At 37.4% G+C, this 12,669-nt stretch overlaps 3 protein-coding genes across 3 annotated transcripts; 1 reads left to right on the top strand and 2 right to left on the bottom strand.

Moving 5' to 3' along the window:
* Positions 1-252: 252 nt before the first annotated feature.
* On the bottom strand, positions 253-1,116 carry LOC113766310. The gene has a single exon (XM_027310517.1). The coding sequence runs from the start codon at positions 1,114-1,116 to the stop codon at positions 253-255; it is 864 nt and encodes a 287-aa protein (XP_027166318.1).
* A 2,568-nt stretch (positions 1,117-3,684) lies between these two features.
* On the top strand, positions 3,685-5,200 carry LOC113766303 (peroxidase N). The gene is made up of 4 exons (XM_027310511.1): positions 3,685-3,900; positions 4,010-4,192; positions 4,348-4,516; positions 4,779-5,200. Exons 1-4 carry the CDS (start codon positions 3,685-3,687, stop codon positions 5,198-5,200), a joined length of 990 nt encoding a protein of 329 aa, XP_027166312.1.
* A 700-nt stretch (positions 5,201-5,900) lies between these two features.
* LOC113778705 (formate--tetrahydrofolate ligase) lies at positions 5,901-12,622 on the bottom strand. The gene is made up of 5 exons (XM_027324222.1): positions 12,254-12,622; positions 11,533-11,682; positions 10,109-11,284; positions 7,407-7,553; positions 5,901-6,524 (listed from the first exon to the last, which is right to left on the bottom strand). The coding sequence occupies exons 1-5, from the start codon at positions 12,407-12,409 to the stop codon at positions 6,249-6,251; spliced, it is 1,905 nt and encodes a 634-aa protein (XP_027180023.1). The 5' UTR covers positions 12,410-12,622; the 3' UTR covers positions 5,901-6,248.
* Between the last annotated feature and the right edge of the window lie 47 nt (positions 12,623-12,669).

The raw sequence follows: 12,669 nt of genomic DNA, 5'->3' as shown, positions 1-12,669 counted from the left end.
CAACAATTTAAGTAATATTGAAAAGCTATGTGTGAGATTCTATTTTGATCAACCGTGTAATTAATTTCTGGAAAGCTAAGTGCAAAGATCAATGGACAGGCAAAGGAACAAAGACGCTCAAATTAGATAAATAGTTTCAGTACTGTAATCATTTCTGAGATGTGTGTATATATCTACACTTTTGTACAAAGGTTAACGTAAACAAAATTGAGGTGCATGGTTTTTGAGAAGCCATTCTGATTGTGACCTAAATTAGTGGTTGACAATGTTGAGAAGGGAAACTCTGGTTTTCAGCAAAAGCCTGAACACAATTTCAAGCACCTCTGCTAATTCTTCAATGCTCGAGTCCACTCCCTCAAGTTTTTCCAGTACATCCTTGTTTGACTTATTTTTGTTCAAGAGATGCAACTGAATTTCTATTTGCTCAATTGCAGCAGTGCTGGAGTCTCCTCCCTGTGATGCTCTCTTTTGCTGTAATAACTTTGAGACCAAGAACCAACCTCTTGGATGTGACCCTGCCTTTGATCCAGAAAGGAAAGATAGAACAGACTCCAACACTGGAAGACTAACAACTTGAACTTCTTTGATCAGGTTAAGCACGGCGCAATCTTTGTTTACCACTGCCAAGTTGCAGTTCTTCTCTGCTTTCTTCAATTCCTTGTAGCATTTGCTTATCATTTTATTCAAGTTCTTTTTGCAGATCATATATGAGCAGACTTCATTGTCCAAATTTCCACTTCTTTTCCTCCGTAGAGATGATTGAAGTTCCTGCACACTTTCCTTTGTCTGTAAATAGATGTCTCTTAGTGCCCCACAAATGTCCAACAGCCTAAGAGATCCATCCAAGACCTCTTCTTCCCATGTTCCAAGTCTTTCATTTGAGAGAGCTTGTTGACTCAAAGGGAGCTGAAGCACATCGTCCAGACACTCGTACAAGTTCTTGAGGCCATCCAATTTTTGGCATGCCAATGAATGTGAAGTTGAGGATGCCCCTTCTGATGACTTCAATTTTTGCAGATGTTCCTCAGCAGTAACAATAAGTGGATGAGATGAAGAAGGCAAACTGATTGAACGAGAATGGCTAGAGAATTTTGGATTTGGAATAGAGGTTGCCATTTTTTCCCCTGAACTAGAATGCAACTATTTGATGGGAATGTTAAGCCTAAGAAGCCTGTGAAGATGTTGGAATCAGAGTGCCTCTCCATTTGCATATATTGGTCATAAAGAAAACAAAAGGAATCTCATCCTCTCTTTGTCTAGTTGTAATGGCTTTATTAACTTTTCCATTTGTCCTTTGTTCTGTCTAATTGATGTCGGATCTCAGAAGATGCATCCAGCACTGAGATCCAAATTGGCAATAGATTATCAATGCATCCACCGTTTGTATCACCAGCTCTAGTTCTAAGCCGATCTTGCACTCGTGCTGGTTGTTTAATTTAAAAACTTAAAGCATCACATGCTAGCTAATCAATAAAGAAGTCAGAAATGTTTGTGCTATTTTAATTTCTGGGGGACAATAGGAATCATTGACTGCTCATGGATATTTCTTATTAGCCATGAATGCATGTTTTTTACACTTGCCAAATCATGTTACCTACCATCATGGCCTCATAATGAAGCTGGTTCTTTCCTCATGTGCCAACTGTGTTGATTCTAGCATTAGATGATATTTATCTTATACATTAGAAGTACTCTTCTTCTTTTTTTTTCTTTTTTCTTTTTGGGTAACACAAGCAGATAATTGACCTTGCAAGCTGATTTATACATCTGGAGGATGAACAATTGAACTACTAATATGAACTGTGATATTCGTGATTGTTAGCTTCAAGAAATGTGATAAAGACCTGGACCAATTCTTGTCTCCATGTTAGGAGGCAGACCTGTGTGTTAATCATTTTTATTTGGGTAGGAGACATGTTGAGTTGGATAATATTCTTTCTGTTCCTTGCCATTTTTAATCTTGAATTTGCATATAATAAAGGTGCCAAGGAGATGAGTTGATCCTCTAGCAACTGTGAAACTTATTTATGCATTCTGCAGACTTTCTTCGGCAGCAAAAATAGCTGATTCTATATCAACTATCAAAGCAACTTGCCATGCACAATTAAAATTTAAAAGAGTCTGCCATCTGGTTCTCATACAATGACTGCTAAGACTGAGGATCATCTCAGAAGATTAAGGTAGATGCTGCCACCTGCCATCTGAAACAGTGGACTTATTGCATTCATCCAAGTTCGTATTCCCTTCTGAAAGCAACGAATCAAACAACTCAAGAGCTGTTTAGCCCCCACCTCGATTGACCTCATGCTGCTCCAACAGCTCAATGACTCGAGCTTGAGCCTTTGGTGTTTGGTTCACGAGCCTTTGTATCTTTATAATTTGTTTGAAGCCAGAAAATGAACATACTAGCTTGTCATGAAATTGAGCCACCTTTACACCTTTTAGTAAACTCAAAGTTGAGATCCATTACCTTCTAGAGCTTTTTCAGATCAAAATTGAGTTAGATTGAAAATTGTAACAAGAGATGCTCAATTAATTTCGAGTTCGAATTCAAGTTTAGAAAATTTAGATTGAGCTTAACTTGATTAGGGGAATATTCCATCAATAAATTTGCATACATAAGCATGGCACTTCGGTAACATTTAAAAAAGATTGGGATCAAAGTTGACAAAACCCAAGAACATGAGTATCAAGAAAAAAAAATTCAAGTTTTGTGTGGTATTATGTCTCTAGCACAAGATGCCGAATCTAAATAATTGGAATGAAAAAGTAACAGTTCTCCTATCACTTTTGCCAAATTCTTGTAGTTTGCATTATGCTTAGGACTTGGTACACGGCCATTCTTGTTACTAGCTTGGCAGCAATGGAATAAGAGAAATAGAAGAAATAGAGGCCTAAGGTAATATGATATGATCTTCATGAAAATTTCATTAGTTATTATTCTTGTTAACTTTCCCAGTTATATTAGCATTTGACACTTTAATTTCACTTAGTTCTTAAAAAAAAGAAAAAAAAAAGATTGTCGCGTGAATAAATAGTTATTTCTAACAGCTTGTTTCCAGCAAAATCAAGCACACTTATCTTGCCTAAACTTGATTAGCTAGCTTTTCTTTCATTGAAGTTCAACTGGATTAATAACAATAATATCTTTCAGCAGTAGGATGTCACAAGTTCAATGAGTGGAGGCTGTAGATAAAAATATTCCGTTGACATTTTCACTTTGTGAAGATGAAAAAGGTAATTAGTCCACCCAACTCTTTCGTGAACTGAAGTGGAAGCCAAAATGATCTGCATAGAGGATGAATCTGTGTCACTATATTCATGAATGGAAAAGCAAGCGCATATTTTATGTAATCTGATAACAATTAATCCACTAATGCCTTCATTATGTGGAGAGAAGGATAGAGTAGACCATCTGGTTTCTTCCACTTTCCACAAATCTCTGAGTTTGTTTTTATAGTGGAAGGAACAAACTCTGAAATTGGAGCCGCCATACCCCAGAGCACTAAGCTCAGTTAACTCACTTTATTAAGTCAAATTCACTGATTACAGCCCATAATCTTGGGTATAAATTAACCTCAAGCATGCTCATCGATCACATCTTAGTCATAAACCACCAAGAATCTAAGGTTTTCAACTCGCAGAATATTGTTTAAAAGCTGATCGAATTCTTTCATAAGAACCATGAAGGTTTCATGCAAACTTTCGTGCTGTTTTGGGCTTTTAACATCGTTGATGTTGTTTTCAGTTGCAAGGTCTCAACTAAGCACTGATTTTTATTCATCAACATGCCCAAATCTTTTGAAAATCGTCCGTACAGAGGTCCAAAAAGCAATCATGAATGAAATCAGAATGGCTGCTTCTTTGCTTAGGCTGCATTTCCACGATTGTTTTGTAAATGTGAGTGCAATAATTTCAGTACGCACATTTACTCGTTTAGACCACTCCTTAGAAAGAATTCTAAACTTGTTTTTTTAATGCATGATTTTAATTGCATGGTTTTGTCTAGGGCTGCGATGCATCGTTGCTGTTGGATGGAAGTAATAGTGAGAAGCTTGCAGTGCCTAACTTGAACTCTGCAAGAGGATTTGAAGTAGTAGATACGATAAAGAATGCTGTGGAAAGTGCATGTGCTGGAGTTGTATCATGTGCTGATATACTAGCTATAGCTGCCAGAGATTCAGTTCTCTTGGTAACCTTAAAGCTCCTCTATAAAACAAACCATAAGCAGTGTTTTAGTTGGCCATATTGGTATCTAATGGTTCAAAAGCTTCGTTGATTGGAGTTGAATCTATACCTCTTGATAGAAGTTCCTAAGAAGTCTAATGTTTCCACATATTTATGCAGAGTGGAGGACCTGCATGGAGAGTTTTACTTGGTAGGAGGGATGGATTAGTTGCAAATCAGACAGCAGCCAATGCATCAGTACTTCCTGGTCCTTTTGATCCACTAAACACAATCATTGCCAAGTTTGCTGCTGTAGGCCTTAACGTGACAGATGTTGTTGCCTTATCTGGTAAGTATACTTGAGTCTGAACTTGTTCAAGATTTCTTGTATTTATGGATTCTAATTTGTTTCTGGGATTCTTTAGAAGGATGGGCTGCGGTAAAGGAGGGATCTGGGAGGGGAATAGGGATGGCAAGAATCAAACTCTCATACAAGCCTCAATAAAAATGCCCGTTGCCTTTAAATCTGCAACTCTGCATATCTGATATGAACTATGACATCAATATTTCTCCTAACCTAGAACATATTACGTTTTGGCATGGAAATACAGGTGCACATACCATTGGCTTAGCAAAGTGCGCCGTGTTCAGCTCAAGGTTGTTCAACTTCTCCGGCACTGGTGCTCCAGATGGTACAATGGACACCAGCATGGTGTCTGATCTGCAAAGCCTTTGTCCTCAAACTAGCGATGGAAACAACACAGCCCCGCTAGATAGGAATTCCAGGGATTTGTTTGACAACCATTACTTTCAAAACTTGCTCAGTGGCAAGGGACTGCTTCAATCTGACCAAATCCTATATTCTAGTGATGCAGCAGCATCGACCACCAGAAGTATCGTTGAAAATTATAGCAAAAATTCTGTACTTTTCTTCAATGACTTCGTGAATTCCATGATCAAGATGGGCAACATAAGCCCATTGACTGGTTCAAGCGGACAGATCCGGAAGAACTGCAGAGTTGTTAACTCGTAGATTTGCTTGTTTGTAACCCAATAGTATCAAGAACTAGCAAAAATTTACTCAGATTTTAAGTAGTAAAGCAGCCTGTTAATCGAAACTCTTGCTTTGTAACATTTCATTCACTCTTTAATACTGTAAACCAATGTTCTACGGTTGTGATTTATGATGTCTTTTGGGCATTTACTGCCCCTAGTTATTGGGACAATCGGCTCTTGCCCTCTTTCCTCCCCAGTCTAGATCTTTTCATAGTGCCAACAAGAAGTAATCCAAGGTAATCAGTATTATGAAATCTGCCAACAAGAAGATCATATGTTCTTGTTGATAAACAATTATCACCAGTAATATAAACTTAAATAGATAAAAACCATTCAATTGCCAATAAGATTGAATGATAATGCCTTCAAAATTGATTGGACAATTTAAAACATCCACGGATGGAAAAGATGCAGAAAGAAGATGATTAGTACCAAGAATACTTGCTGAAGAGATGATTTATAACAGCGTGAAACAAATAGTCACTTTTAGCTTTCTTTTTTGGGGACTAAAATCACTATTACATAACTGTGGTATGCAAGACTTACCTTTCCAGCTGAAACACTGATCGAATCATGCAAGATAAACTAAATACATTCAATACACTCGCTTACAACTTTAGAAGTCAGAACCTGGCACTGCATCAGGGCTTCCACCTTAATATAGATAACTAAGGCCATTTATCATGTTACTCTTTCTCCTAGAAAATTCTTGTGGAATATTATTCAGAACTATAAAGTGCATATAGCAGTCCTCAGGACACTCTTGGGGTACCACCCAACAAGCATGATAATTCATGGGATAGAGCACAGCACATCCAACTCAAATTGAAAATTTTCCAAGAAATGTCAGCAAAAGAAAACAACATGAGAGTTCTTTATTTTCTATTGAGGTTATACAGGATACAACATGAGAATGAAACCATACCATGAACATAAAAATTATGTACTCCAGTTGAGTTTGCAATCTGCCCTGAATCATTTGATTGGCCTCTACAGGTTCCCAGTTTGAGGTTGATGACTAATTCTCAAGAAAGACCAATAACCCTTCCTGTGGTGGTGTCAAGATCAATATCATAGAAGCAAGGCCTTGTGGGAAGGCCAGGCATTGTACTCATTGTCCCAACTAAAGGATAAATGAATCCAGCTCCAATGCTTGCCCTTACATCTCTGATTGGTAAGACAAATCCACTTGGAGCTCCCTTTGCTGCAGCATTGTGTGAAAATGAATATTGTGTTTTTGCCATGCAGATTGGTAAACTGCCAAATCCTTGCTTGGCGTACATCTCAATTTGTTTCTCAGCCTAACAACCAAAAAAAATGTTTATAATGAAAGAAACCCAAAATTATCATATTACTCAAGAACTTGAAAAACTAAAAATGCATGTATTGTGTGTGTGTGTGTGTATACAGTTAATGATTATAGTGTAAGAGAACTTGTGGTAGTTAGTCTGAAAAGAGAATATGTTGCTCTACTTATATATATATATATATATATATATATATATATATATATAATACTGTTAATGATTATAGTGTAAGAGAACAGTAGGTAGGTAGTCTGAAAGGAGAATAAGTTGCTCTACTTTTATAATTCTCAATTCATTTAACCAGCCTTGTAATTTAAGAACAATAAAAAGGTCTAGACTCTAGCAAACAGAAAGTAGGATAAAGAATTCAGAAAACAAGAAGAAGGTCTAGGCTCAAGGAAACAGAGCGTAATATAAAGAGTTTCGAAAAGCAACAACAAGGTCTAGGCTCAAAGAGGAAGTATTCCAAAGAAGCCACAATGTTCATGAAAATGAAAGAGGAATTGAGAACAATAGAGGAAGTTGGCAAAATTAGTAAGAACTTCTCTCCCACCATTTCAAAGTGGTATTAACACTACAGCTGATAGGCTATTAGCTCCAACACTTCTTTCACATATTGGAACTTTAAAGCATATAGTGAAGTCAACCTCCAATTTCTTAAAAATCAAGTTTTTATGGCAAAAATATGTTATTAATGACATGGAATTTCTGCTTCATTTGCATCGAGAGCCTGGTGCCACCAAGACATGTTGGGAATAGGTGATGAAGATGTCAAAGAAAATTATTTCAATATTAATTTGTTTAGAGATTGCAAAAAAAATAAAAAATAATAAGAAAGTGGAAGAACTCCAAATAATGAATGTTAGCAGAGTATACCTCTTCTGAGTATTCTACACCGCTAGCACCATAAGACTTTGCTATGGCTTCTATTTTTTCTTTGATGGTTATATCCAGAGGGTACAAGAATTTCAATGGTTGTGCAATATTCTCGCAAGCTCTTTGAACTGCAACCCCCAGGTCTACCTGAGAAATCAGAAGAGGGAAAAAAAAACAGAAGATCATATATCTTTAATACTGATAATCAATTTTTTTAACAATCTCAAAGCTTCAGATACAGAGAGATGACATCATACACCAAGAAAAGGAAAGGCTAATCATGCACTACCACATGCCTACCCCATTAAAAACTTTCTTTGCCCTGCCTTTTGAAGCAAAATGAAGATATTTTAATCAAAGGATAAAATAGCAACACACTTTGATCATTTATATGCGCCATCTTTGCCAAAATTTTAATTTCACTCCTACCAGATGCTATGCTTGAAAAAACAGATGTAGCAGCAGAAAGATTCAGATCATTCACCTAGGATGAGGAGTATCAGGAATGAAGGTGATGGTTTTATGTGAAGGATAGGGAAACTGGAAAGAAAACACCAATACTGTTTTATCTCTAAAGCTAACTCAAATCATGTTACATGAGGATGCTTTTTCTCAAATTTATTGGACATTCAATTCCTTGGCCACGATCATTGATTTTGGGATTATCTGAAGGCACTAACCGGGCAAATAGAGCTGATACTCCAAGAAAAGCTTACAGCATGCCCAGCGAGAAGACTGAGGTTTGCAGATAGCAAGCAAGCTTAATGGACATTCCATAGGACCCAGAGGGGAAAAAAATTAAAGGGTTGTAAATCCTCTAAAAGATAGCCTATCCTTATCTTCCAATAAAAAAAAAATGAACACTGGAGCAGCGGATAGCATAAGACTCCAGGTCATAAAGTAATTATCCTAAACCACAGTTTTGTTGGTTGACCAGGAGATAGGATCAAGATAAACTCATCCCAAATAAAGCAACATTTCAAATAGAATTTAAAACAGATAAGTGTAACCTTTCACGACACATTCAGACAGAAAAAAAAGCACGATTGCTATGAACCACAGTAGCATTTGGTGACACATAGTTTACCTTATCTCCAGCCAATTAAGGGAAAAAACTATCAGAAATATAGCACAGCTTTTGCTTCATTCCTAAGTATTGTGGACAGATACAAACTATAGAGTATAATTTTGCAGAATTATACTTGCTTCCAGAGTAACATGGCACATTAGGCCACTTTCAAATTCCCAAGGGGCCAGTTAAAGGGTCTCAGAGAGGTAAATAAGGGCATTGAGAACTTGCCCTTGTATTTCTTGAAAAAGTGTAGACAACAAAAACAAGTCTTTAGAAGAAAGTAATCCTAGTTTTAGCTATCCATAGTGGAGATACTGAATTATGACACCCCAGAATCACTTTGCCTTGGTTACCTCACCTCCTATAGTAACTCTTGTGATGCAAAAATGACTATATTCTTCTATCTGATTATTTTGTTAAATAAGTGAAATTAAGTTTGTCAGGAAGAATGGTTACAAGATTGGTTTCGAACATGGGAAACATTTCATATCCTCTTCCAGAACACTGTCTTTTTCTTGACACCATGGAAACAGCCCATTTAAGGGTTAGGCAAGTGCTTGTTCCAATGACTGGATACACAGGCTCCAAATATGATGCCAACCAGCATTTAAGCAGTATAGACATGAAGCTAGAATAAAACACAGCAATCACTGATAAACTTATTACAATGACCCAGTTGCTAGTTCTGCTAATCAAATACTAAAAGCCACCAGAACTAGAGACTTATTGATAAAGGCAAGAAACAGTCAAATTATTTGATCAGCTATTAATGAAAGCTTTGTCCAATTATGATCATCATTGGACCATTAACATTATTTATCTTTCAGCTCTGGTGGTTCAGGGCTCCACAGTAAAAGTATATAGTGTGTTATCAGATCCATGTATATATGCATGGAAGCGAAGTAGAATAGTCTGTTAGATTATTTTCCTTCAAAACAGTCTCCATTTTCTTTCTTTCCTCTCCTTATATTTCTTAAACCACATTCCATGAACCCATGTGTATACACAATCTTACAGGCAGTTCCTGCAAAACAATATGAAAAAAAAAGGGAATATTGATTGAGAACTATCGGCATTTATACACAAAGAAATATTGCCTGATAAGACTGCCTCCTTACTTGATTTCTTGCAATATACGAGTGTCCAGACATAACAGAAGGTAGCTTAGAAAGAGGTGAGGTAAAGAAACAATCACTCATCAAATTTCAGGTCCCTCAGTGTTGAACAGTAAAGTTACCAAATTAATAACAAAATATACATGTCATGTCAACATGGGTAAGAAACAGTAAATAATAGAAGCATACTGAGATAGAAAAGCGACTGATAACAAGGAAAATCTCTAGAACAATCAGTGAACTGTTTGTGATCAAAATTTACTAGGGATTCTACAAGCATTAATTAGAATTCAACAGTTCGTAGGTGAAGTTAAGTTATGAATTTTATGAAGTTCACAGGTAACTTTACTGTCTTCTGGTATTGTTTTAATTTCTCGTCTATCTTAAAAGGGTTTTTGCGAGGATTAGAGTTTTAGCTCTTGGTTTTTTCCCCCCTCAGAAAATTCACTGAATGGAACACATGAAAGCATAAACAAACAATATACACGTGTAGCAAATAATGTTAATTGACTAACCGCTCCTTTCCCACCATCAGCATGATGAGTACAGATTACAGCATCAAATGCCCCTGCTGAAAGTGCTGCAGCCTTTACTGCATTTAGTTCAACTTCAGAATCAGTTGCGAACTTGTTCACGGCAACTACAACATTTACACCATAGGCCTTTGTGTTTGAAATATGCCTGGCAAGATTCACACAGCCAGCTTCAACAAGTGCCACGTTCTCTGTCAGATAAGCATGATCAAGAGGTTTCCCAGCTACAACTTCTGGCCCTCCACCATGCATCTTGAGGGCCCTAATTGTTGCCACAATGATAGCACATTGAGGTGTTAATCCACTGTATCTACATTTTATGTTCATGAACTTTTCGGTTCCAATATCAGCCCCAAAACCAGCTTCTGTGACTACAAAACCTCCACGTCCCACCAGCTTCAATGCAATCTTATCAGCAACAATGGACGAGTTTCCATGAGCAATATTTGCAAAAGGGCCAGCATGAACAAGGACAGGGGTGCCCTCAAGAGTCTGCATTAGTGTAGGATTGATGGCATCTTTCATTAACACAGTCAAAGCACCCCCAACACCCAGATCATCAGCTGTAATGGGATCACCAGCCTTGCTATTTCCAACAACCATTTTCCCAAGCCTCTCTCTCATATCATCTAATGAAGTCGTTAGAGCTAGGACTGCCATTATTTCACTAGCAACTGAAATATCAAATCCAGTTTCTCTCACCATCCCTTTCTCTTCAGGGCCCTGACCAACAGTAATCTTCCTTAAAAAACGGTCATTAATATCCATTACTCTTCTCCATGTGATAGAACTAGGATCAAAATCAAGCCTAGCAAATTTCTTAATCTCTTGTGGAGTAAGTTCCTCTGGTCTTGTCTTGGAAATACCAAGTTTCTTCAAACGCCTAAACATAATGTTACTGAAGCTCCTCTTTCCTTCCTTGTCAGGAGGACATAACCGGTTGAAAAGACCCTTATCGGTTTGAGTAGATTCATGAAAGATTCTTGTATCAATTGCAGCAGCAAGAAGGTTGTTTGCAGCTGTTATTGCATGGATGTCCCCAGTTAAGTGAAGATTGAACTCATCCATAGGAATCACTTGGCTGTAGCCGCCACCAGCAGCACCACCTTTAATTCCAAATGTCGGCCCTTGAGATGGTTGACGAAGGCATGTGACAACCTAAGAGCACCAGATAAGATGCAACAAAGTAAACATACAGAGGTATAAAATAATTGCAAAATTTCCACACAATACCGTTTTGCCCGTAATATCCAAACTCATTCATGTTACAACAATGGGGCGTCCATGGAAAAATGATGCCCAAAGACATACAATAGAAAAATATAGGTTCCTCCTCATTTGAGACTCAATTCATCAGCCAAAATCAAATGTAGTAGCTAATTTGACAATATGAAGTTCATTTTTACCTTTTTATCAAGAAATGCTCCCAATGCCTGGCAGAGGCCAACAGTAGTGGTGGATTTGCCTTCTCCAAGAGGAGTTGGAGTAATTCCTCCAACAACCACATAGTAACCATCTTCACTTCCTTGTAACTCATCAAGCACTGATAATAAAACCTACGATGACATTTTTTACCATCACTCAGCCCTCAATTATACCATAAGCAACACAAAGAATTATTCAACCAATCGAAGGACACCTTGTGATCAACCATGAACGAAGAAACTCAATCTTTTTGCAGGAAATATAGTACTTGCAAGATTTTTAACAGGAACATAAAACGTATACTTACAAATACATTACCTTGATTATGATATGATAGTTTAAATCACTCTTAATTCAGAACCTAGAAACAACAGATTAAAGTACGAAAAACCAAAAACCAATCAAGCATGAAAAATAAAACAACAAAAAACACCCCTTGTGCAAGAAAGATAAATACTTGCAATATTAGATAAGGCACATAAAACTGAACGTTTAAACTGCAAGAATTACAAGGACATGAATACATGGACACACACAAAACCACAGGCTTTAACAAGTTATGCTCACCTAGATTACCTTTACTGCAGAACCCAGAAAACAAAACACATTAAAGTTCCAAGAAGCAATCAAGAAACAGTCCATAAGCAAGACAAACACAAATCCAAGAAAAAAGCACATTTACATTCAGTAACCGGTCATTACCTTGGCCTTATATTTGCCATAAAGATCATAATGCTGGGGACTAAGATTGAGTTCTTTGGCAATCTCAGATATGTGCAGAGGTTCAACAGAGTTGGCTATATCAATATCTGCTGGCACTGGTGACACCACTTGCAGTTTCCTCACCGTCTTCCCCATAATTCTCTCCTTTTCCTCTCTTTCTCTTGTTGATGCTCTCGTGGGATCTTTCTAAAACTTCGATTCAGATCAAGAAAAGAATCTCTCCATTCAGCATTTGACCAGAAAAAGATATTTGAAAAAAATAATACTACGAGGGTTGGGCCTTATCTGCTGAGTTGTAGTCTGGAGCAGTGTGCCCCGTCGCACCGCGGTGTGCGAGTGTCCGGATTCACGTGGCTGTCGGTCTTTGGGCAAAATGCTGAGTCGAAGATTTTGTT

This window comes from Coffea eugenioides, chromosome 1 (assembly GCF_003713205.1).
Source record: "Coffea eugenioides isolate CCC68of chromosome 1, Ceug_1.0, whole genome shotgun sequence".
NCBI lineage: Eukaryota > Viridiplantae > Streptophyta > Magnoliopsida > Gentianales > Rubiaceae > Coffea > Coffea eugenioides.
The sequence above is the reverse complement of the archived record's forward strand: the minus strand, read 5'-3'. Positions and strand labels throughout refer to the sequence as shown.